This window comes from Mauremys mutica, chromosome 13 (genome assembly GCF_020497125.1).
Source record: "Mauremys mutica isolate MM-2020 ecotype Southern chromosome 13, ASM2049712v1, whole genome shotgun sequence".
Taxonomy (NCBI): Eukaryota; Metazoa; Chordata; order Testudines; family Geoemydidae; genus Mauremys; species Mauremys mutica.
The window spans coordinates 3,808,479-3,833,758 of record NC_059084.1 but is presented as its reverse complement, the minus strand read 5'-3'; the positions used below and the strand labels follow the sequence as shown (position 1 = coordinate 3,833,758).

General features: G+C 43.0%; 2 protein-coding genes across 14 annotated transcripts in view; one reads left to right on the top strand and one right to left on the bottom strand.

The window, feature by feature from the left end:
• The window catches only part of RTEL1 (regulator of telomere elongation helicase 1), a 115,956-nt gene extending 104,124 nt beyond the window's left edge, over nucleotides 1-11,832 (bottom strand). For 5 of the 8 annotated variants that reach the window (XM_044985237.1, XM_044985240.1, XM_044985242.1 and 2 more), the window contains exons 1-8: nucleotides 11,751-11,832; nucleotides 9,126-9,242; nucleotides 6,247-6,445; nucleotides 5,760-5,853; nucleotides 4,687-4,768; nucleotides 2,437-2,497; nucleotides 924-999; nucleotides 209-293 (exon numbers count right to left, since the gene is read on the bottom strand). In XM_044985237.1, coding sequence (XP_044841172.1) covers nucleotides 209-293; nucleotides 924-999; nucleotides 2,437-2,497; nucleotides 4,687-4,768; nucleotides 5,760-5,853; nucleotides 6,247-6,445; nucleotides 9,126-9,227 — 699 coding nt within the window. In that variant the 5' untranslated portion in view covers nucleotides 9,228-9,242; nucleotides 11,751-11,832. The other 3 variants (XM_044985239.1, XM_044985238.1, XM_044985241.1) reach the window with 3 other exon arrangements.
• A 101-nt stretch (nucleotides 11,833-11,933) lies between these two features.
• The window catches only part of STMN3 (stathmin 3), a 42,586-nt gene continuing 29,239 nt past the window's right edge, over nucleotides 11,934-25,280 (top strand). Inside the window, exons 1-2 of one of the 6 annotated variants that reach the window (XM_044985445.1) lie at nucleotides 11,934-12,350; nucleotides 21,921-22,039. In XM_044985445.1, the coding sequence (XP_044841380.1) occupies nucleotides 22,021-22,039 (19 nt within the window). In that variant the 5' untranslated portion in view covers nucleotides 11,934-12,350; nucleotides 21,921-22,020. Of the gene's footprint in view, nucleotides 12,351-16,514; nucleotides 16,534-20,512; nucleotides 20,622-21,034; nucleotides 21,054-21,872; nucleotides 22,040-25,280 lie in introns of those variants that run through there. The other 5 variants (XM_044985446.1, XM_044985450.1, XM_044985449.1 and 2 more) reach the window with 5 other exon arrangements.

The window sequence follows — 25,280 nt, the reverse complement described above, 5'->3', positions numbered from 1 at the left end:
AAGATGTGCAAGCAAACCATCTTTAAGGTTCTTGATTTGAATTAGGTTATGAAGTTTTGCCTCATGTACTCTGTGTAGTGTTTTAGCAAGTTTTGAAGTGTACCACCTCAGGAGTTTGCTTGCTATGCACATTCTTTTTGGCATATCCACTAAAATCTGATAAAAAAGATCAACAAAAAACATTTGAATTTAAAAATAAAAATGTTACCTTTGAGTCTAGTAAATAGTTGTAAGGCATAAAAATAATATCTGCTTGCTGCTTCAGGCTCCGAGATAGATAATAAGGACAAACTCTGTTAAAAAAAAAAAGTATGAACTATAAAACAATATCCACAGAGAGACTAAAGTGCACTCAGCTTTCATTTATTATGTTTCAGGCTCTCAGAGGTTTCTAAATGACTGGAACATTAGATCTTAAGGCAGATGCCTCACTTTATCCCTGTGGGCCCTTCTTATTTATACTTCAGTAAAAAGGAATGCCAGACTCAATACTTAACTGTGCAGTCCAGCAAAACACAGATCAAGATACCTAACAGGGGGAAAATGAGGTGGCTTAGTGGTTAATGCACTAATCTTTCTCCCCTGAAGACCAGGATTCAATGTTGGATTAGATAATTAAATCTCTAGTGGTAAGAGATTTTGTGGTCTCATCCACCTCATAAAACCACCATATCACCTGCATAATCAGCAGTTCCTCCTCGGGTATGCCTGACTGTGATCACTATCTGGTCTCTGCAGCAGATCAGGACTCAAATACACCATCAGCTCTAGGAAGAGGCATTAAGGTCTCAGTGCAGAGATGGATTTCTTGAGAGTTCTTTGCACACATCACTACTCGACTCTTGTCATTGCTGCTCATCTGGAACTTTTAAGTTCATACAAATGGATTCCCCAGAACAAGGAGGCCAGTGCAGAACTTTTACCTGTGCTTGTTTCCATTTTTAACCAAGTCTTCAATATCTAAGATGGAGTTGGTCAGTTCCTTCTCTGTACTCTTCTCTGTGAAGGAGAGAATGAACAGTTACAGAAATTAAAGTAAATAATTACATAAACAATCACATGTGGGGACTGTACTTTGCTCCACATTCACTGGATTCTATCAAAGTCTCTTATCTTGATTCCCTGGATTGAAACTAAGGCCTGAGGTCATTCTCTGTAGCTCCACCAGCATCGAGTACCCCGGCTGCACAAGCTTCAGACAAACACACATTAGCATTTGAAGATTTCAGTCAATTATTTTGTATTTTGTTCCATCCACTCCATGGAAAACTGTTTTATAAATAGTGTTTGATTTTTACCCTAATGTCCACATTGCAAGAAATAATCCTGCACTGGACCTCTTGGGATGGCCTAGATGTAACCTAGCAGGTCCTTTTCCATCTTTAATTTCTATTATTCTATGAAACCTGGCCCTGCCGCTTCCAAATTCCAGGCCAGGCTCCAAGAAAATGTGAACACCTGTTGATTTAACTCTTAATTACATTTTTCATAATAAGCCACAACATGTGTAGATGATAGCTCACAAACTAATACACATAGCTATAATTTTTTCAATGGTTTAGTCCTAACCTAATTTCTGGTTTGCTCAGTTCCTGCAACCCATAATTCAATGACCCGAATGCCTTATAATTCACTCAGGCAAGAGGAACTGCTATCCTTTCCTTAACTTGGTCTTGTGCTGAAGAACTGTTTGTGTGTGTGCATATTAGTAAAAATTCAGGATGACAGTTTACTGGTCTAAGCTTCATCTTAAAATATACAGAACCACAGGTTTGAACCCTAGCACAGTCAACTCAGCCATCATCCTTCAGAGGATACAATAAGCACAATACAGTTTATTGAACGGGGGTTCTGCAAGGATATTTAAAACCATCTGCACTTGAAGACAAGGGGTCTGTCATCCCACACCAGCAGACTCCTTGGCTACCTCCTCCCTGCTCCCTCACACTGTGTATCATATAGCATGCTGGTTCTCTGCTGAGTTGCAGGTCAGTAGTGCTGACAACTGTTTGGTGACTAACATGATATTAATTTGTGGTCTGATCCAAATCCCCAAACCGACTTTCTCATTTAGCTCAATTGCTAGCAGCCACAGCAAAGAGGCCAAGAGCTGAATGGGCATGTAGAACGAAATACCCTCTCACTCCTAGAAGGACCTCACCAGTTCAAGAGTGAGGCATATTGCCGGGATTATATGGATAATTTGCACTGCTGCTGCTCTTGCTCTGTTTGGTGGACAAATTAAAAGGATTTCAGCCTTCAGGGATATCAACCCTGAACCTTTCCTAAGCATTAGCTTAGAAACCTATTAAAAGTAAATGTACATGCATACAGTCAGGTACCGATGGGTTCTCTCATTCCTTTTCAACTTCCCCATCCACTGGCCAGGTACCTCTCTACCCAAAATCAGGGCATTGCCTCCACAACCAAACTTACCCTCCACATTGTTATAGAAATGGCAAGTACGAGCCATCACTTTCATTCGACACATGTGGATCTGCAAGACAAAGCACATTTCAGGCACAAAGATACAGCTGGCCCAAAGCTGAGGGAGGGAGGGGCAGGGTAAATGAACATATTCAGTGACACCAGCTCAGCATAATAAGGAATGGGGAAAGGTTTCTCTAAAAAACTATCCCTTTTCTTCTCACATTTTCTGCAGACCTTGATCACGGTGCAGCATCTACCCCAACCAAGCACAATGGAAGATCAGTTTATAATCCACAGCCTATGAAACATGTGGCTTCACTGGGCTCCTCCATAATGAGGCTGCCATTTGTTCCTAAATTTCTCCATCTCCTAGGATTTTTGTTGTACATCCATCATTACGCCTCCATACTTCCCACAGATAGGTCCCCTCCCCAGGGGCATCCACATGCCCGAAGAAGAAGCCAAACCTCCCTCTGAGATCCTTCTAATTCTGCCTCTTTATTCAGATACCAAGAGGGCCTGCAGTAATGCAGCATGTCCTTTGAGCATCAAGCTAGAAGCAATGCATACCAGATCATCAACAACGAGAATCAAATAGGGGGATACCAACAAGTTGTCCTGCCAAAGGAAAAGGGGAAAAAACCCTCTGAGCATCACCAGTATATTGAATTTCTATGGCACCTTTCAAATAAAGACTTAAGTTCCTTACATACATTAGGCCATGTAAGGGAAGTAGTATTGAACCCAATTTAAAAATAAGAGAACAAAGGGTATGGCTACACTTGAGAGTTGCAGCACTGGTGGAGGCTTTCCAGCGCTGCAATTAGTAACTGTCCACACCTGCAGGGCACATCCAGCGTTGCAACTCCCTGGCTGCAGCGCTGGCTGTACACCTGGGTCTGCTTGGGGTATAACGATTGCAGCGCTGGTGCTACAGCGCTGCTCGTAAAGTGTGGCCACACACCAGCACTGTTATTGGCCTCCAGGGTATTAGGAGATATCCCAGAATGCTTTTAACTAAATTACTCTCTTTGTTTTATTATGCTGCCTCTCTTTGTTTTGTTGTGAACTCGGGGCTCCGGGAGCTGCTTATCTAAAAAACAAACACAGCTCCTGTTTGCTGTGATCAATCTGTAACTGACTGTGAACAATCAAATGAGATAACCCACTACCTTGCTGTGAATGAGGCAGGCAGGGGGATGAGTGTTTGCTTGAGGATAGAAACAGCGGGGGCAGGGGGGAGAAAGGGAGTCTGTTGAAGCAGCTGCTTATCTGGTCTGCAGACTGTTTGCAGTTAAGAGTAAGGGGTCGGGAAAATTTTCTGATTTTGCAAGGCAGGGAGCTGATACACAGTGTCGGCTCCAAAAATCCACTCTCTTTCTCTCCCCCAGTCCCTGTCACACTCCACCCCACCCCCCTCTTTTGAAAAGCACATTGCTGCCACTTGAACGCTGGGATAGCTGCCCATAATGCATCACTCCCAACAGCGCTGCAAATGCGGCCACACTGCAGCGCTGGTAGCTGAGAGTGTGGCCACACACCAGCGCTTTCCCTACACAGCTGTACGACCAGCACTGTAACTCCCAGCGCTGCAACTCTCAAGTGTAGCCATACCCTAAGGCAGAGAGAAAAGGGACACCAGCCATTTGAAATTTAGTCAATTTCAGGGAATGAATCAAATATCATTGCAGGGCCTACACCTGCCAACAAATCCCTGGGCCAATTTTTGCAGTTTTACAATCAGATTTTCCTCTCAGTGTTCTTCCCTTCCCTATTGATATGTAAAACACCCAAACAAACAGGGGGAAAGTGACAGACTACTCAGTTATTTTTCCCCATTAGTCTTTTTTCAGCTAAGGTAGCCCTTAACATTACATGTGACAACAGTAGGTAAAACATTTTCAATCAGGAGCATGATTTTTAAATTGATGGTGTCATTTTAAACTACTTGCCCTGGATCACTTGGCAAGCAAGTGGCAGGACTGGAAGCTGAATGCAGAAAACTAATTCACATGCTCTCACCAGTCACAGTCACAAGCCCTCTTGGAAAGGTAAATCCCAGAACTTAATTCTTCACTAACAGAGCAGGACAAGAATACAAACTTTCTATAGCACTCCAACTGTACGGTCAACTAATACCTCTGAGTTTCGCCAAAGATTGTAATGAACGTCAGCGTTAGGAGTTACATGCCTTAAAGCCAAGATACGGTCACTTACACGTATGAGCTGTGCACAACTTCACTGTTGCATTCTTACCTGCATGTGGTTACTCTCCTGCCTCTTAACTTCGGGGTTAATACAAAGCTGCTCTCTGGAGCCCAACACACACACCTTTGGCCTATTTAAACAAAACACACAAATAGCTGCTATTTAAAAAAAAGGGGGGTGGACAAGAGAGAGAAAAACAGACTTTTGAACACATATGTTGCTAGCTTGAGTCAAGTATTTCAAATGTGAAAGTTGGCTGGGAAGAAAGGGAGTGTCAGAAATTTGGGAATCTCAAGGCTTTTCAACAGCTACATTTCTCATCTATAACATCACCTTTTTTTTGAGCGGCAATAAATTCTCAATCTTAAACATCCATAAATGAAATTATTTTGACGGGGGCAGGGAGTAACCAATAGTAGCTTTTAGTCAACTCTCTCAAAAAGCACCCCCACAAAATCTAGATCCCATTATAATGCCACATCTAAATACCATGGACCTAAAAAAGAATCCTCTCGCACCATAATCTATTTTTGAGATAGCAGAGAGATTGGATTAATGATAATTTACTGCAGAAGCTGTGGCTGAAGGCAAGCATTCAAAATAGCTTTGTTAATTGAAAAGATATATCCATACAGATATGCAAGTGGTTACTAACTGACAAATTTAAAAAAACAGAACTACATGAAACAGCACCGTTGGCAGGAATACAAGCAAAATATTCTATTAACCAAGATAAACTGAAAAATCCATCTCTCCCTGAGGAAAAATATGAAGCACATTTCTTTTCATACACAAAAATGTTCACAGGCTTGACTGGAAAACCATCTAGAAAACCACACTTTTTCAAAGGAACTTTTGAAGTAAAGGGGATTATATACAAGAAACTTTGGGATAGGAGCAAGAAAAGGAAGAGGAATAGGAAGCACAATCCTCAGCATGGGGAAAAGCTACACAGTGAATGAGAGAAGTTCAGTTTCCATCCATCTGCATTACAAGAATTGCATTCCAAGGGATATATCATCAGATATGTAGTCATCCAACACAATTCAAATAATACCTGAAATGACTGGGTTTCTACTCTTTTACTCTGACTGAAAAGCATTTTCTTAATGTGTATTTACCTGTAGACTGTGCTCTTTAACTCACTGATGACCTGAGTAAGCTGAGAATGGGTTCTGGAGGCATAAATTATTTTAGGAATATCCGTGTAATAAGCTGCCAAAGGGAGAAAAAAAGAAAAAAAGTTATTAGCACTAAACAGAAGGAAGAACTAAAGATATCATTAGCCTGCTTTCCCCAGCTGGTGCTATGGTAACAGAGTGGCTTATGAAGACAGCAAAGAAATTTACAATCCAACTATTCACCTACAGGAAATGAGCTAAGTGGATATTTTTACTGCCCTGTAGCAAGGAGAAAGGTTATGTGAGACATCTTTAGATTTACATCAGTAAAAGGTAAGTGTGAAATAATGCTTTAGCTACTAAATAATGCCATTGTGACATTCACAGGTACATGACAATGATAAAAGAAATACTAATAATCCCCTGTCATTCCTTCAAGGTTCCCAACCACGTATAATAGTCAAAGCCTGCTTGCTGGGACATTTACCTGGGATTTCAGCATCTTTGGCAGCATCACCCCAGGATGACATGGGTCTGTCAGGAAAGAGTTCCACTCCATTCATTCGCTGTGCAATTTTCCGTGCCGAGATGGTATCTTTAAAATGCTCCCGCCAAGCCAGAGTGGCACAGAGGAGGCACAATGTCTTCCCTGTACCCGTGGGACTCTCCAAAATGCCATTCACCCTCTTAATGTTGGGGGAGAAGGGAGGAAAATTTGGGGACAACTCAGAAATTTGCCTAGCATTGATCAACTTATAGTACAGTTTTTCCCAGGAAAAGAATAATCACATCGCAGTACAGATTTAAGTAGCATGATATACCTTCCACTAGAAACACATATGTACATTCTTATAAGCCTGTAAAAGCTGCCACATAGAGGTACAACCTGTAAGAGCCTTTACCCCAGTCAAGTATCAGAGGGGTAGCCGTGTTAGTCTGTATCCACAAAAACAACGAGGAGTCCGATGGCACCTTAAAGATTAACAACTTTATTTGGGCATAAACTTTCGTGGGTAAAAAACCACTTCTTCAGATCCACTTTGTGGGTAAAAAACCACTTCTTCAACATAAAACACAGATTCATGGACTATTTTATCCTTTAATTAGCACAGAAATTCTCCATACTTTGCTTAATACGTGACAAATTTTAGGTTAAAATAAAGGAAAATATAAGCTGCTGCCTTGGGCTAAAATTGGAAATGATTATAAGTTAATAGTTTAAACATACACTCCACATCACAAAATTGAATCATGCAGTATAGATGGTTTACACCAGGGAAAGAACTATGCCCATGACCTGTTTTTAAATATCTTATGTCTGTAGACCAGACATTACAGAATGCAATTTGTTTTAAAACTTTTATGCCTGGGTTATGCATTGGCCGGGGCAAATTATGCCTAAACACTATTAAAGGCCATTCATAAAACAGGTTTAAAATGATATCTGCTTTTACATCCCAACATCAGTGGGGGTCTACTGAGCAACTAACATTGCAGCTGTGGTGAGGTTGAATGCTGGAGTGTCATGGAGAGTAAAACTTCTCCTCTTCCACAAAAGAGCTCAGGATAGGGTGGAACAAAGAAAATGAATCTCAGAAAAACTACGTTAGGCACTCCAGGCAAAGAATAATCAGTATTTTGGAAAGTGTTTCCTTATTTGTTTGACATTCACTAAGACTATATTGTGGAAATGCCAAGTATATAATACCATAAGTACACCATCATTTTTTTTAAATTAAGGACAGATTGCATGAACATAAGGACTGCTTATTTAGTTTTCTTTTCTTTTTCCAAGTTTCGGAGAGAGGGAAGAAAAAACGTACCTACATTTCTGCCAAAAGATTTAACACTATAACATTTCTGGCATTGTTTTTTTTTAATTGCATGCTAAAAAATATGTACAATTAAAAATAAAGTCTGGTGGAATGGAAAGCAGAGAGTATATGGACAAAAAAGGAGAAAAACTAGGTATTTTTTCATTAGTAGTTTAAATTGTGAGAGTCTCCTTTCCCAGTTTGCAAACCAGATAACTAGGGCCCTACCAAACTGACAATCCACTTTGGTCAATTTCACAGCCATGGTGGTCTTAAAACTGTTCAATTTCATGATTTCAGATGTTTACAGGTGTTGTAACTGGGGTCCTGATCCAAAAGGGGATTGTGGGGTGGGGGGGGGTGTTCTAAAGCTGTTGAAGGGGGGTTGCAGGATTGCCATACTCACTTCTGTGCTACCTTCAGACCCCAGCTCTGAAAGCAGCAGCTGCAGAGTTCACTGCAGCTAGAGAAGGCTCCTGGAGGGGGAGGTAGGTCCGATCTCCCCACTACTGGGCAGGAGCCATGGGGGAGAAGGAGCGGAAGCCCCAGAGCTCAGGCACCCTGAGCCTGGTCAAGAGCCATAGAGGCCAGCAGTCCAGAGTCCAGCTCTGGAGCTGCTGCAGTGCAGAAGTGAGGGTGTATCACCCTCACTTCTGTGCTGCCTGTGGAGGTGGGTCTGATCCTCCTCATAACAGCCGTGCAGGGAAAGGACAGGTCCAGTCCCTCCCCAGCCCAGCTGATTTTGGGGAGATCAAATTTCACAGGAGAGGGTTTATTTCACAGTCCATGACATGTTTTTCATGGCCATGAAATTGATAGGGCCCTAAAGATAACCTTTTACATAAATTGCATTCTAGCTTCTACAAACTGTGATTTCTGATAAAGACAAGAATTAAAATTCCACAGTGAATCACCAGGGAAAAGGTTACTGCACAGCCTTTTTCTTCAAAACTATTTTTTTCACATTACAAAAACCACTTACCCGCCATGCTATACAAACAGCCTTTAAATGTTACAATACCTTCAAAACATCTGATACGCTAGTCGATTTATTTTCATGTTCATTTCACTTAAAACAACCAAACTGATTTTTTATTTTTATTTTTTAAATAAATAAAAGGGCTTGCTCTTGGCCTCGGACCAGGCCCCCTATGACCGAAAAATCCTCACAGTTATGAACCTCTTTCCCCCACACCCCTGCCAAAAAAAAAATCTACATTATAAATTTCACCCTCTTGAGGTACGGTGTTATATCATGGCCTGGTACTGCTTGTGGACAGAATCAAATTGTGTTATAAACACAATATAGAACCCTGGGCTAAAGCCCTATAAAGAGCAGGCTCTGTAACATGATTATAATTCAACCTGATCACAGGTAAAACCTGTCACTTGACACAGTAAAATTGCATTGTAGGTAGAAGGAATTATTTTGGAAACACTGACACTCCAAATCCTAAATTGCCCTTCCCACCCATTCCCCAACACGAATGGATCCCAAAGGAGTCCACCTGACCAGTGCTGGAAATTTACTGTAACCTCTCCCAGTGCTTACCTTCTGGAGGCACTCAAGCACTTTAGTCATGTATTCCTCCTGACATCTGTATGGTTGAAAAGGAAAGTCCACTGTGATGCCATTTAATGTTATCTTGGGCATACTTTATCTTACACACTGAAAGCACAGAAATCAAGAGCATGCTTTTATCATGTATAATTTACAGCACACAACAAGAAGCATATATGCTAAATATGTACATACTGCAACTTCTCATTAAAATCCATTGAACTTACATTTATATGGTAGAAGAGAGTACTGTCATTTCATTTTTACGCAACAATATTGCCAGCAAATCACTACTTACAACAGCTACAAAGTTCACCAGGATTTAGGGCCCAATTCTGCAAAGATCTAAGCACACTCTTGTAAGTAGTCCAATGCATGGAATGCAACTACTCACAGGAATAGTTATTCACAAACTTCAATCTTTGTAGAATCACACCATTAATGCGGCCACAGAATATGCCAAATTTATTATTCTATTTATGTTTGTTAGGGGCTTTTAGTGGAATAGAATGGGCAGTCCATCATTGGAAACTGTAAATAAATTGATACTGTCAATTTAGAGTTATGAGTATCCAGAGCATGGGAGAGGTGCATGTAGATTAATGTTAAACACAGAGAGCATAAATGAGTTGGTCACCTCAAATACTCTCAGTCCTGTCAAGTCTCCCTGCTTTGGGAGAGTCCCTCTAATCTATTCACTTCAAAGATCTGTTTCTAGAAGAATTTTGCTATTTACATCTCAAACATTTTAAATCTCACTTTTTTTTGTTGTTGTTTAAAGTGTCCCTCGTTCAAATTGCACAGGCTTCCGGCAGCCTTCCCCACCCAAGTCCCGGGATCTTGTCACTTTTGTCCCAAGTTTCATACTTTTTAATCTCCTAAGTGTGCACATGTATTGTAAGTACTTTGCACAAGGACCTATCTGCATGAAAAAGTTGCACTGATTTGACTAAAGCTGTTGGTTTAAATGAATGCAAAAAACTGCACAGTCCCTCTTATGTCACTTTAGGGGTAGCCTCTTTAGGCCTGGCCTACACCTAAAAATGAGGTCAACTTAGATACTTCACTTAGGGTTGTGAAAAATTTCATGCGCTGTACAACATAATTAGGTTGACTTAAGTCCCTCTCCAGACACAGCTAGATCAAGGGAAGAATTCTTCCAGAGACCTATTTAGTGCCTCTCGGAGAGGTGGATTAACTAGATTGATGGAAAAACCCTTACTTCCTACATCAATGGATCTATGCTATGGTGCTGCAGCAGCATATATACAGCACAGTACAGGGTAACTACTCATATGTTCCTGGAATACTGGACATTTCAGCACTTCCAGGAACAGTGTGAGTGCGCCTGCCTGCATGACCTTGGCCCTGCCAGCTGGACCTACCTGACCTTGCATGCAGAACGTGTACAAGGCCAGGTTGGTAGGGACGATGTACTGTTCAAAACGCCAGTCCTCCAACTGATACCAACACTGCCCTGTCCAGTTTTGTCCCAGTAGTGGATGGGGTCAAACCACCCAAAAAGGGAACTGTCTTGTAAAAAAATCAAATTAAGTGGCCTCCCTAGCACCGTAGCTGTGCCCCTGTAGTGTAGTCACTCTAAGCCAGGGGTTTTCAACCTTTTTTCATTTGTAGACCCCAAAAAAACTTCAAAAGGAGGTGCAGTGCCCTATGGACATTTTAGACATAGTCTGTGGACCCCCAGGGGGCCACCCCCCAGATTGAAAACCACTGGTAAGGACAGCCTCTTGCAGACCCCTCAGCCATAGTCTGCAGCCTCTCAGGAGTCCACCACCCACGGGCTGAAACCTTAACCTGACTCCTAATCAGCTCAGGTTAAATCACCCTGGGCCACACGGGAGCTGAAATAAGCAGATCCACGCAGAGGCTCCGCACGCCCAGGGAAGAAATACTTCAAGGCCAAGGAGGAGTGCGGGTCCCTTGTCTAGCCAGGGCCTGAGAAGCCGCACACGCTGCCTCCCCCGAGGAGCCGGGCTTCACACCCCCACCCCCAGGGCCGCCCAGAGAATTCCGGGGGCCCGGGGTCTTCGGCGGCAGGGGGCCCCCGCTCAGGGGCGCTCTAGACCCCAGCGCGCCAAGCAGGCGCGTGGGGCGGCCCTTTCCCTGGGGGGGGGGCGGCATTTGGCTCCGGTTGAGCTCCCGCAGGCATGCCTGCGGCAGGTCCACCGGAGCCCGGGACGAGCGGACCTGCCGCAGGCATGCCTGCGGGAGCTCAACCGGAGCCGCGGGAAAAGGGGAAACACTCCAGGGGCCCCGGAAAACACTCGTGGGGGCCCCTGCGGGACGCGGGGCCTGGGGCAAATTGCCCCTCTTGCCCCCCCCCTCTGGGCGGCCCTGCCCACCCCCACCAGCCCGCCCGCCCGCCCGCCCGCCAGAGGCGCAGAACCGCGGCGGCCGGGTCCTACTGAGGGCCGGGGGCTGTGATGGGATCCCGAGGGCGCTGCTCCGCCGGTTACCATGGAAACACCGCGGGCGCGGAGCGGCCGGGCTAGGATGACACGGGGAGCCAGAGCCCGCGCTGCCGGCAGCGGCAGCCCCAGGGAAGAGGCCAAGCCCGGAGCAATTAGTAAATGGCTCACGCCGTCCCTCCCTCACCTCCCGCTCCGGGGTTCGCAAGACCCGCGCCTGGTGCTCACGGGCCCGCCCGCCACTGGGCGAGGCCGTGACGCACTTCCCGAGTCCGCCCTCCGCCGTCATGCTGTGCGTCACTTCCGCCTGCTCGGTCCCGCCAGTCCTGCTCTCGCGAGGGCTGGCCGCGCGCGGGGTGTGCCGCGAGACCGAGCTGCTGTAATGAGGGGTCGCTGCTAGGGAGCTGCGGGGAGACAAACCCCGTGGCGGGAAGGAAGCGAGCGGCCAGGGCCTGGCCCGGGAGGTGCCTAGTAGAGCGACGCCATTTTGGGGGTGTCCTTTGCTCGCCTCAGTGGCAGGAGCCAAGTGTTTGAATGAGCCCGACCCCTTCAGAGGCGGTTCGGCTCCCCTCAGGCAGCTCCCTGACGAACCCCAGCGGGGTTGCGCGGCTCTTCAGCCTTACCTCAAAGGCCCCACGAAACTTGGCCTTGGCCAGCGTGTCTCTCCCACGCGCGGTTCTGCTTTGGGCGGGCGGGCTGCTCCTGTCCCGCCTCGGGGAGCTGAGTTTTAGGGGTGCGCGGGCGAGGAGGGTCAGACCGTGCAGGATCCTGGCGCTCCCTCTTCCAGGTATCGTGTTGTCATGTCATCCCGTTGAGCGGTGTAGTGTCTGCAGCCAGAATGCTCGTGCGAGCTGCCAGGTGGCTTGTGGTAGTGGGGAATGTGGAACTCCTTTGTTTTCCCCGTATCTTCAGTTCCCTGGCACTAGTTCCTTGTCTCTGCACTTGCCCAGGAACTGCTGCAGCGGAATCTCAAAAAACGAGGAGACCCCCCCCAGATTTTAGCCCATGAAAGCTTATGCTCAAATAAATGTGTTAGTCTCTAAGATGCCACAAGGACTCCTCCTCCTTTTTGCTGATACAGACTAACACAGCTGCCCCTCTGAAAAGTGGAGTCACAGTTACTCAGACCAAGGGCTTTTCTCAGCTGTACATGCTCATTATGAATTCCTGAGTCACTTCAGACAGATACGTTAGTCTAGGCGGGCCACTAAGATTCTAGTGACTTGTACATGTATGTAATAAAAGGAGATGTGTGGTTTAATTAGATTCCCAGATTTGTCTATTATATTTCATATGCTCAGAAGCTACAGATAGGAAGATAATATGAGCTCATCCAGTACAGCTCCCTGTAAATCATCTGGCTAATACTGATGATGTTTTTTAATTTCCCCATACTACTAGACAGCTGTTCTATAGACAAGAAACAGGACATGCTCTTATGTAGAGGTGCCACAAAAACTTACAGATGCCATCCATTTCTAGCCAATCACAGGTGCTACAGAATTTACAGGTGCTATCAATGTCTAGTCAATCGCACATATGGTATTGTCTATACAGAAGTACCCTAAATAATGTTTCATCCAATATTTGAAAATCTAGATAAAAGCAAACCTCTGACCTCTTTGCTGGCAGAGTCAGTAAAATTCTTTTTCTGGAGGTATTCAACTAGGGGAGATTACAGCTTTGCCTGGCAAGCTTGTCTTTGCATTGAAGTCATCTGGCCTATAGAGTGCCTGAACTTTAGCTGTTATGTTAGTGAGCTACCTATGTACAATTCACTTTAAGACTGGGTCTGTACAAATTATTCTCATACAGAACTTAAAAACTCCAGTTTCCCAGCTCCTGCAGTCATAACAAAACTATACTTAACAGAACATGCTTAATTTATCTGTCCTTAATTTAGCCTTCAGTAACCCAGGCTTCCATAATTCAGTCATCCTTAACAGAGTTAGTATGTTCCATGAAGCTGAGATATTTGGTTTGCAGAGCTGAGTATCTTTAACTGGGGAGTTCTTAAAAATGCATCATTAGGGTAAATACAGAAAATATAATGTAGATACACAACATTTTTAATTTTAAATATACTAACCAAACTGTTTAAACTTGCTGTGACTTTTAAGTCTTAATGAGATCAACAAAACGTAAGATTTAAAATTTCTAGCTTCACCTCTTTTGAGTTTATGGAACATATAGAAAACAAAACATTCTTTTCCCACCTGTTCCTGCATTCCCTCCCAGTGTTCCACTCAAAAGTTGTTCAACTGATTTTGCTCAGACTTTCTTGAAATGGTGAGCCCTTTGGGGTGAACCCAAGAATACAACATTTAAGCCCCTCAAAAATAGGTTTGGGAAGGTGGGATAGCTCAGTGGTTTGAGCACTGGCCTGCTAAACTTAGGGTTGTGAGTTCAATCCTTGAGGGGGCCACTTAGGGATCTGGGGCAAAATCAATACTTGGTCCTGCTAATGAAGGCAGGGGACTGGACTCAATGACCTTTGAGAGTCCTTTCCAGTTCTATGAGATAGGCATAGCTCCATATATTATATTATTATTAAAACTCTGAGCTACTACAGAAAATTGTGGGAGGAAGAAGTGTAGTGGAGAGTGAAGGTTAGAATTCAATCTCTACAGTGAGTAGGGGGAGAGAACCCAGTATCACACTGTATCTCTCTGTAATTATTCTTTGTTATGCAATGAAGAATAAAATAAACATTCTGTTGAATTGTATTTTATTGTTTGCTACAGTTTACATTAACATAATAGCAGCTACTGCAGTCCTAGCACAAACAGAAATATGAATCAGCTTATGCTCTTGTTCAGGGGCTGATGTGACTCAGCAAAAGTTGGATGCTCTCTATCTTTCTATATAATTATTTCTCTGCAGCATTTACCTTATTTGACCAACTCTGCAGCTGAGCATTGGCAGGTTTATTCCTCACCCCCCACCACTCCATTGTCTTCCAAGAACTATAAAGGGATGTCTGGGAACAATAAACACAAACAAACAAACCATCACAATTTTAAGGGAGATGGATTTGTTTCTCATTATGATGCCCTTCACAAGAGAACCATAGATGTTTATTAAAGCCAAAGCATATCTCCAGGAGATTATAATAATGCAGGAGATTTAAAGAATGGATTCTGTTGACTATTTCTCCAAGTCAGAGACTCAGATTTGTGCATTTCAGATGAAGGCTAACAAATAGTCTATAGATTTTGCACTGTTATATGGAGCTGTACATCTTATTGGCTTAGCTGTCCACACAAGACTCATTTTAAAATGTATGATACCTATGCTAGCTACGCTATTGGTGCTGGGAGGGGGAGGGGGATATGTGAGGGACAGATTCTTGCTAATCCCCTGAATCATTGCATTCTGCTCCATTTGCCAGCTCCCCTGTTTTATCTGCATCATCTCATACTGTATGATTTTGGGCAAGTTTCTTCCTCTGCCTGCCTCAGTTTCTTCATCTGTTAAAAACAGTAATAGCACTTACCTATATCATAGGGATTTTGCAAGGCTACAGTAATTAGAATTTGAACGTGTTTTAATAACCACAGAGCCCATGTGTGCGTTGGGTTGTTGGTTTTTTTTGTGCCAGAAAACAGTTCTGTATTTCTATATGGTGAATTTAGTGCATTTAAAGTCAACACATGAAAGTTGAAGATGGATGCTTTATCTTATACCAGAGCTTGGGATCTATTTCCTGGGCTATCCATAAGGAATAAACACATTTAGGACTAACATAATAAAGCCACTAACACCCGTAAATAGGAAATAGAGCCCAGTATACTTGCCATTGTTATATTTATGGGCAACATACCCAGGGGAGACAATATTTTTAAGTGGTTATCCCAGGGAGCAGAAAATCCAAAGACTAGAGTTGTATTCCCAACTCTGTTCACCATACAAATTTGGGCAAGTCATTTAACTTTTGTGACTCAGTTTCTTATCTGCAAGAATGGCACTTATTTACCTCCACATTAGGAAAAAAGTTGCTTTTTTAGAATGTGTTCACTAACATATGTTAACTCACCAGTGGCAAAATCCTATCATGGACAAAGTAGTTGTTGTTTTAACAAATGGTTAAACCTCCCGACATCTTTTTTCATAAGAAAAACAAGGCCTATATAAATTCAAAGTTTTTTTTGTTGTTATATGCCAATAGGATTAAAGGTAATCACTCACTGTACCACCTTTAAATGGGAAACAAAACCTGGGATAGATCCTTTGAGACATGCATGAAACATATGCCCTTGCTGTTAAACTAAGCAGCCATGGTATATCTTCTAATTAGGAAACTGAGCATGAGATAAATCTTCTGCAATCTCACATATGCATGATTCAAATAACTGGTCTTTGTACCACCGGCATATAGAAACACGGCAGGAGATGTATGTAGGAAATGTACACTTAACACTAAAAATACCATCAAAGCAAGATTCTCGCTCCCACATTCTCATTCCTGGAATTTAACTCTTTTGTGGAGGAACTTCAGTAGTTTTCAAGGTGGTGGTTGTTTTTTAAACAAAACTCTCAAGGGTAATGGTAGAAGGCTAGAGCATAAGTCAGACCCCTAACAGTCTTTGCATGGCACCCCTGCCAAGTATAAATGAAGCTTTTGAATGTTCCAGGTAGTTCTTTCAAATGAGAAGCTCTCAGAAGAACTATGTATTGATTGAAGTTGGTCAACATAAAATAAAAACTTTGACTCCAGGGAAAAATAAAAAAACAGGTGCAAGAGAAACACCTCAAAAAAGAAAACCTCCAACTGCCGGAGGTTGATGAGTGAGTGGATCATACAAGATAACATCTTTGGCAAAGTATAGTTACAAAATAAGTCATTTTCTCTTTGCTACAGAGACCATCTGTTCAAGATTCTTGCTCCTGGAGAGTAAGAATCTTGGGATGTGATGAAAATGAGAGCACAGATCAGATCAGCCATAAGGCCAGTGCCAATAAGTGTGAAGGTAATTTATTTTTCTTTATAGATAGAAGAGCAGATTAAAGATGCCAGTCACCGTCCTCTTGAAGAGGCATAATGGTTCCCAGGGAAACCATTTTCAAAAGACATCTTTTGTTTGACCACATAATTATTTAATTCCTTGAGATCCAGATGGGGCCAGAGTCCTTTTGTCTTTTTGACTTTCTTTCACTCTCAAATTTTAATTAAATAGACCTATGAAGTAGGTGCATAAGTAAATATTATCCATTTTTGCAAAAGGGGAAACTGATCCCTTTTCACAAAAGGGGAAGCTAAGGCTGAGAGGATAGGGGATTTGCCCAAGGCCAAACAGTAAATCAGTGCTGGAGTCAGGACTAGCCCTTAGAAATTCCTGGCTTTCAGTTATGTGCTCAGGCTATTAAGCAATGCATCATTTTATTGTTTGCAACCTGTAGATGTAATGGTCTAGGTCAGGACCACTGTCTTCTTTAAACAGGCCCTTAACCAATTTTAGATGTATTTGTCCCTCTCTGAGTCAGATGCTGAATTTGTAACACGTTGTAACCTTTACCAGGTTGGAGCATTTCATCTTGGATTGGTGTTTATGCAGACTGGACTATAAGATGAGATGATGGGTTTTGCCTGCAGCTTGTAGTCTCTTCCTTGAGGTTTGTCATTTGTACAGGCAAGACAATTGGAAGGAGACTCCAAGATGGCCAGAATCCAGGCTTCACTTCACATTTTTACCTGATTGATTTGATGCAGTTCCTCCTCCTGATCCAGATCTTTTATACAACATGGCCTCATTTTCTTTCCTGTCTGAAGTGCACATGACAGGCACCAAAACGGAATCAGTTAGGATGTCCCAGTTGTTTCTTTTGCCTTTAGGGAGACATTTTCCTGATTTAGTGCTGATGTTGCTATCGCTGGTTTTTCTCTCTCTCTCAGTTGCTAAATACTGCAGAGGTACCTGCAGGCTGGCCTCAGCTGGTTTTCCTGCTAGACAATCACATTCTTTTTCTAACTTTCTCATATATTATTTATTAATTTCAGGCTGTTGCCTGAGTACCATGTACTTTTGAATTTAATGCCAGACAAGGTGGACTGTCCCCTTCCATCTCATGATAATAGCTGCGATGGTCAGGAATTTTCAGGAGACAAATTCTGAGATATTCCTGGAGACATAAAAGCTCAAATTTGATATTTTTAAAATCAACATTTACAGACTGCCCTGAAAAGCAATAATTAAAAAATATGGACTGAAGGTGACGTGTCTGATCTGTACAAAAGAAGACTGTGAGAGGGAAGCTAAAACCCAAGGATGGGAGCACCAGTGTAGGCCAAGCTCCTGTGGCTGTCAGGATTTTAACTTTGAGGCGATAAATGAAGATTGATTGATAACCCATTAATTCAAAATCCAGTTGTTATGAACAGATCAAGGACTAGATTCTCAGGTATGCCAAAATCCTGGTGCACCCGGAAGAAGGTGCATTATATCACCTCAGCCCCTAGTCCTGGGTGCCGGTTTGACCGTCAGCACAAATTAGGACAGCTTCTGGGATGCTCTACATACCATAAAAACTGTATCAGGAAAGCTTATGCCCAAATAAATTTGTTAGTCTCTGAGGTACCACAAGGACTCCTTGTTTTTATCAAAACTGTAGTTACTCTGTATATAGTAGTATAGCCCTCTCTGACTTGAAGCTATACTACTTAGCAGCACAATTACTTTATACCATAGCATAAACTGGCCAGTGCCTTGCATACCCCACAGACAGATCAAACAAACCTTCACTGGCTAAATCAGCTTGGAAGACAGAAGCCTGAAAGGCGCTGCACTGATATTAGCTTTAGTGACATAGAGGCAAAAAAAAATGTTTTGCTTCAGCATTTTCTAAAACATTTTAATATTTCAATTCAAAACAACTTTCTTTTTTGAAATATCCTTTAATTTCATTTTTAAACATTTAAAAATGCTCAAAATCAAAATGATTCCCTCTCCCCACCCCCGACTTTTTTTAATTGCCAGAAAACCGAAAAATCCATTATTCACCCAGCTGCAAAGAAGACACTGCCCCACATGAAACTCGGAGAGGGATTGTGACTCACACTGCACTATTCTTTTGGATGTTGCAGCCAGCTTCACAGACTTGCCTGGTTAACTTTGCAGGCCAGTGCTGAGAGAAGCAGGTCCATGCCCACCATTCCTCTACTTTGGTGCGATTGCACATCTTGGGGTGCCAAGAATATTAACGTCAGTGTCATGGACAAATTCAACTGTGTGCAATTACATTTTGCTGATTAAACAGCCATTGTATTCCCTCCCTTCCCCCTCTCCCCCCCCCCCCCCCGAAGTGGCTGCCCTTCAGTGTTGGGCAAAATTATTAGTATTTATGTTGTAAATTCAAAGAGATGGTAAAATCTGTAAAGCCTGCTGGGATAGATCTGGAGAAAAGGTACTACATTAATGCAGGATCATTAAGACTGTTACCATTCTGATGCCCATGATAGACGATTACTATAGCCTACTTTTAATTTTGTGTCTTCTGGTACCTGTGATGTGAATTTGGATTTGCAATATTATTTTAAATTGTTTGTTTTTGGTTTGCTTTGTGTGTATTTCACATGCTAGTGACTAGAGTGTGTACTCTCTACCGTCACAGACTGAATGATTTCCATCCTTGTATCTGGTTTTAACAGATCCTAGGCAACCAGCACCATATGTATCTTATAATAAGCCCAAGAGGGGATTATTGTGGGTTCCTATTGAGATGCAGAATGTATTGATGAGGCTCCTGTCAGGAGGAAGGATAGGAAATTTCAGGTGGATTTTTCTTCTGAAATTGACCTTTTGAGCTTCATAGACTAAAAGGGGAATCAGAGACCTCCTGCTTATGATCTGCACCTTTCATGTGGTGCATAGTTGGGAGCTCTTTTCAGCACCACTGAAAGGATGACATCCCAGAGAAAAGCTTCCCATAGGGGAAAAAGTCTAGGACATTTTAATTATTATTTTTTTTAAAAGTCACATTATTCATAATGGAAAAGTGAAAGACATGCATGCCACAAACCAGTCTCTCTGCTGATTCTACTTGAATACCCATCATTCCTGATAATCTGCCTCGTTAGATATCACATGCCATGGAGGCAGAGGGGGACCAGTCACATCAGTGGAATATACACACATAATTTCCTGAATCCTTTCATAAAATACTGCAGAAATTGTTCTGCCTGATTCTTTCTAACTTGTCCTGACCCAAATCAGGGGCAGCTTGGAAAAGAAATTAAGTTTAAAATAGGGAAGAAAACATAAGTTGGAACATTAGACATCTACCTACAGTCATTATTTGAATATTGTTTATATAAACAGTAGTACCTAGAGGCTTTTGACCAATATGGGAGCCCCATTGTGGTGGGCACTGTACAGACACATAGTGAGAGACAGTACCTGCAGTAAAGAGCTTGAATTTGAAATAGACAAGACATGGAAAGGGCACAAAAGCACAGAGAGGTGAAATGACTTGCAAAAGATCATACAGCAAGCCAGAAACAGAACCCAAATTTCAGGAGCCATAGTTCATTGTCTAATCCAGTGGCCCATATTACCATCTATATCTCAATAGCTTTTGTTGCCACCCAAACAACTCCCCAGTCTCTCAGAAGGAGCATCATAGCACATTCACCAGTTAATCTGTCCATTCTCCTCCTGTGTGCCACAGAATGTTATGTAATTAAGGCACGTGCTACAAAGCTAACTAAGACCAGGTTGAAAGTGTTCCAACGCTTTTCAGAGTAAAGGGGCTCATAAACTGGGATGTGGCAAGAAGAAAATAGATCCTGTCAGAATGGTTGGGTAAATCAAAGAAAGCATTATTATCAAGTAAAGAGCAAAAATTACTCCAGCTGCATCTGCAAATAGGGAAATTAACTGTAGATGTCTGTAAGGTATGCCTGTCTAACTTTAGGCTGCTGGCCTCAGCTACAAGCTTTTTGGGGAATTTCTTTGGACTACCTATTAAGTCTGAGGACTTTCAGTCCAGGAAGTGGGTGTGGGGATGACTATAGTTGCTACAGCCATGAAATAGTCATTGGAAGGAGGGTAACAGTTTCCAGGTAGGCCACAAAGAAACTTGTTCCATAGTCCACTGTTGTCCAGATTCCTTTAAAGTTGGAGATATATTAATAATATTGTTTTCTTGAATGAAAATTTTAATTTGTATTTTTTTCTCTCCAAATGACAAAGACCCTCCCTTCCCCCCAATCTTAAGGCATTAGGACAAACAGGGATTGGAGGTAGAATTTAGCTGAAGCGGAAAATCTCTGCCTTTTCAATTTCTTTTGAGCAGTGGGTACTGTCTGTGACTTCTGTGCTAAGCAGGGATGTCTGTGTCTGCTTGAACAAGCTATAATTCCCTGCAGCTGCTGGGATGGGTTGGGAGTGTCTGTATTGCAACATGCTGGATAATTTTGGGGTGTTTGAGGATGAAGGATATGTGCAGCTGGCAGAATAGTGTGAGGGACCTAAAGCTGATGAGGTTAACGGTGGTAAGAATAATGCAGTGAGGATCATACTGCCACAACTGGATGAATAATACAGGGGTGCCTGCGGCAATTAATGTGAAAGAGGGGGAGTTTTTCTGGTTCCTGAATGGGTGTGTGGAATAGACTTGGAAACCATCATAAAACATACAGTGTATCAGCCCCTAGCAACAAACACCAGAGCGGAGGTGATACAAACACCCAGAAGAAAAAAAAGCTCCGTTGGATTCAGAGGGCTTGATTCTCCTCTCCCTCACATCAGTTTAACAGCAGCGTAGCCCCCTTGATTCCAGTAGAACTTCTGGTTTACAAGTAAGAGGAGAATCAGACCTACAGATTCCCATTTTTCTCAGGTCACTCTTCCCCTTCACTGTCTGTGTAAAGCAGCTGGCGGGTTTTTTGCTGGTTCTCCTGGATGCCAGCCAACATAGCCCCTCAAGTGGTTGCCGGCTTTGAGAGAGTTTTTCCCTTTTTAAAAGAAAAAATAAATTACATTAATCTGCATACATACTTCAGCTTTCAATTGACAAAAAAGGAGAGAAAGAGAGAGTGTGCCAGGCTAGTCCATCTACAGCAGACAAGGGAGGGAAGGAGAAAGAGAGAAAAATCTCTTTCGCTAGAGCCCAAGATTGGGTGTAGCTTCTTGCTCTCCCCCCCTCAATGATTCTTTCTGTATTTATAGCAGTAAAACTCTGGCTCTGGGAAGAATCTGACATCAAAGCCACCCAGCAAAGAAGGCCAGATTTGCTAATTAATATTCTGAACTGGTGACCCCCGTCTCTTTCTTTCCACCCACTTCTTTCAGTCTCTCTCTCCTCCCTTCAGATGGCTGCAGCCCCCTACAGCTGAGTCAGTTCTTCCTCTCTTCCACAGCATTGCAGCACTTCAGCAGAAAGCCAGCAAGGCGTTCTTTCACTCCTCCCTATTGCTGCATCTCCTCTACAGCATCCACTCTGCAACCCACCTCGCCACCATGGCCAGTACTGTGTCAGGTAGGACCAGCATGGATTTTTTTTTAAGTCAATCTTTTAAAACATCATTATTGTTTGTTTCCAGTGCGGATTTTGCTTTCATGCTGGGAGGGTTCTCTGAGGGACAGACAGCTGATTTGGCAGCGTTGTCTTTTTTTCCCCATTTGATGTATGAAAGCTGGGTGGGATTTTTTTTTTCACCTGTATCCACCATTGTAAAACCTGCCTACTTAAAAAATGCCTGACCTTAAAATGTGACACTTGAGATATGCTTAGTGCATATCAAATAATATTGCCTGTCAAGTAATATTTTGTGGTCACATCACACGGTAATTTAAAAAAAATCATCTGTTCATTTTTGGAAGAAGGGATGAGGAGGGGCTGGGAATTGCATTTTTACATTGGTAAAGACCAGGCACTGTACAAGTGGGTCAAGGAAAGAGACATAAGCAAAAAATTGAAAATTATGCTTACAAAAAATCCAGCTAGCTTTCTGTGCATTCCCAGAGCCTTGCATTGATCAGGATGCATTGCTTCATTATAAAGTGCTATAGGGGAGCGGTCCTCTGATGGTGCTGAGTGAAATCCAGTGCTCCAAGGGAAGCCCTTCCTCCTTCCTGCAGTAATACTGGGAATAATAGCATTGCTGCCTCTTGTTTTCCCAGGTTAGGCACTATCTGGATCTGACATTCAGATTAGCCTGCAGCATGTCAGGCTGCGGCGAGAATGCTGCACCCTTTCTGTGAAACTGGTTCCTAGAGATGGGTCTTGCGGCACCTTGCTGGGGAAGCTGCGCAGGTGGGGGATGAGGGCGGGGTTCACGTGGATGGAACTGGAACTCAGCAAGGAAGAAAATAAAAGCGCTGATTTACACCTGAACAATGGATGCTTGTTGAGTCTTCCAAAAAAAAAAAGTCTCTTTCTTGAAACAGCTCTGATTCCTTTCTATGCTGCGTTAGCGAGGAGGGGGCTTTATGAAAGATGGAAAAGGCAAAATAATCATAAAGGGTTGGAATGGAGGAGGAAAGGACAGCTGTTTCTGTTCCAGACCCTCTCCCATCCAGGGGACTTGCTGAAAGGAAGACAGAGCAGCCTTTCTTGGTGCATTCATTAGCTTCCCCTTGTGCTCCCTGCAGTGCATTTTCTGTTCTTTTCTCCTTTTAAAAAGACCACTAGAGCCGGGAGTGGGGAAGGAAAAGAGGGCTGGGAGGGGGCGTTGGGGGATGTGTACAGGGATGCAGCTAATCCAAAGCAGGCTTTGTATATGATTAGGAAACCAAAACTAGCCATTGTTAAAAATGTTTGCCCTTATGCTAGAAAATCTGCAGGCATGGGAGAGGATGTGTGTGAGAGAGAGAGAGAGCACCCCAATGCCTGTGTCATTGAATGTGTGCTAGTGTTTATTCTGAAGGCCGCACCCATCCATCTTGCTCTATTACAGAATTGGTTCTGGTCTAATTTGAATTGCAGGGAGCTCAGCAATCTAAACTAAGATTGTATTGAACCTGACACAAATGAGATGGTGGGTGTGACATGCATAAGTACCAGAGCAGAGGAATCAAGAGACAGCAGTATTATAGACGAAGGAGAAGAGAAAAATGGAAACTGTTGGTATATGACAAGGAGCAGGGCTGAGTCTCATCCAGTGGACTTTGCAGGGGTCAGCTCTCTATTCAATGTTGCACTTACAATAGGAATAGAATGAAGGCTGCAAAGGCAGGAAAAACAGGCAGGTTTTGTAAATGAAAGAGAAAGGTCTTTTTCCTTTATTGTTTCTGCTTTATTTCTCTCTTTATGCCAAGCAAAAACAAATCAGTGCTGGAGAGAGAGCAGCTGTAATTGTTTGCAACCGATGCCCAAGGGCTTATATCGCTAGGGAAGATATCCTTGGGTCTGTTAAAATAAACAAATTTCTCAGATGAAAAGGAAACCAGTCATACATGCCCTGCTTCACCAGTTTGTTTCAATTTCTCACCCGCCTCTCTAGGCACTTTCTTCTTGCCACGATTGTCAACTTCAGTGATAAAGCAGTAGAAGCAGCAGCACATGCTCAGTGCAGGCTCAGCTGCAGTAGTGGCCATGCTATGCTGACAGAGGTGGAGCCCTCACACATGCTCTGGTGAATCCTTAGAGAGTCACTGGGACTAAACTACACCTTTTTGTATACCCCTAAAGAAGAGTCCAGGCCACACAGCTGTGTCTACTCATCCATCACTGAAAGCCTTGTTTGGGCATATGAACAGGCAAAGGAATATTTGTGACCTCTGCTAGGGATTATGAAATGGTGCAGTATTGTGGAAGCCTTGTGGATTCTTCTTTTTTGATAGATGAGTGCATCTGCTGTGGTGGAGCCAGGCTGAATGACTGGTGTCTCTCATTTTGGTATGCACAAGTGGAAACCACATGGCACTGGAAAATCCCAGAGGTTTCTCCTCACTAGATGGATGTTGGCATTATATGGCCCTGGTGGGTCCCCATGATCTCTTCTTCTGGACTCTATTAGTGGACACTCTGTACCACTGGCATATATCTATTATTTTTAATATTAATGTTGCAATAGCACACACAGGCCCCAATCAGATTCATCCCTATCCATCCTGTCTATGCATCTCCATGGTATCTTTTTAGTTCCTTTAAACATTTCTTTAATGAACTGAGTGTACAAGGCTCATCTTTGAGGTTCCTGTTACAGCTAGCAGGACTTCAGTTTTATAAACCTACAGAGTAGAATTAAAGGAATAGTCTTTTTAAGCCACTGTATCCAACCAGGATTCCAAATAATTTGAAAATATTTATTTCTCAGTCTATAAACCAGGTCTCCATTAATGGCATATTGCAGAGCTTCTGAAATCCCTCAGATATTTCTAAGGAACCTTCTCTGAGGTATCTAAGTGCTGGTATTTGATGAATGTATTGTTTTAATGAAGTGAATAGACTCTCCTTCTGGAAAGGAAAAGTGGGGACTCAGTGGCATCATGGCCTTGGGGAAGTTTCTGTGAACTCTCCTTCTGAGGAGTAGATATGGGAATGGTGTAGCATGGGTGTAGGCAGTAGCATTTGGGCTTGGTCATTTTGGAGACAGGGAGCAAGACGCACAGAAGTTTTGCCTTCCTGCTCTGGGTAGGCCCAGAAACCCCCTGATTAATAAACCAAGCTGCATTCCATGAAGTTTAGAAATCATTTTCTGGTTACTGCCTCTAGTGTGGAATGCCCACTCCTCCTTACTCACCTCCCTGGACATGGGAGAGGTAGGTAAGTTAGT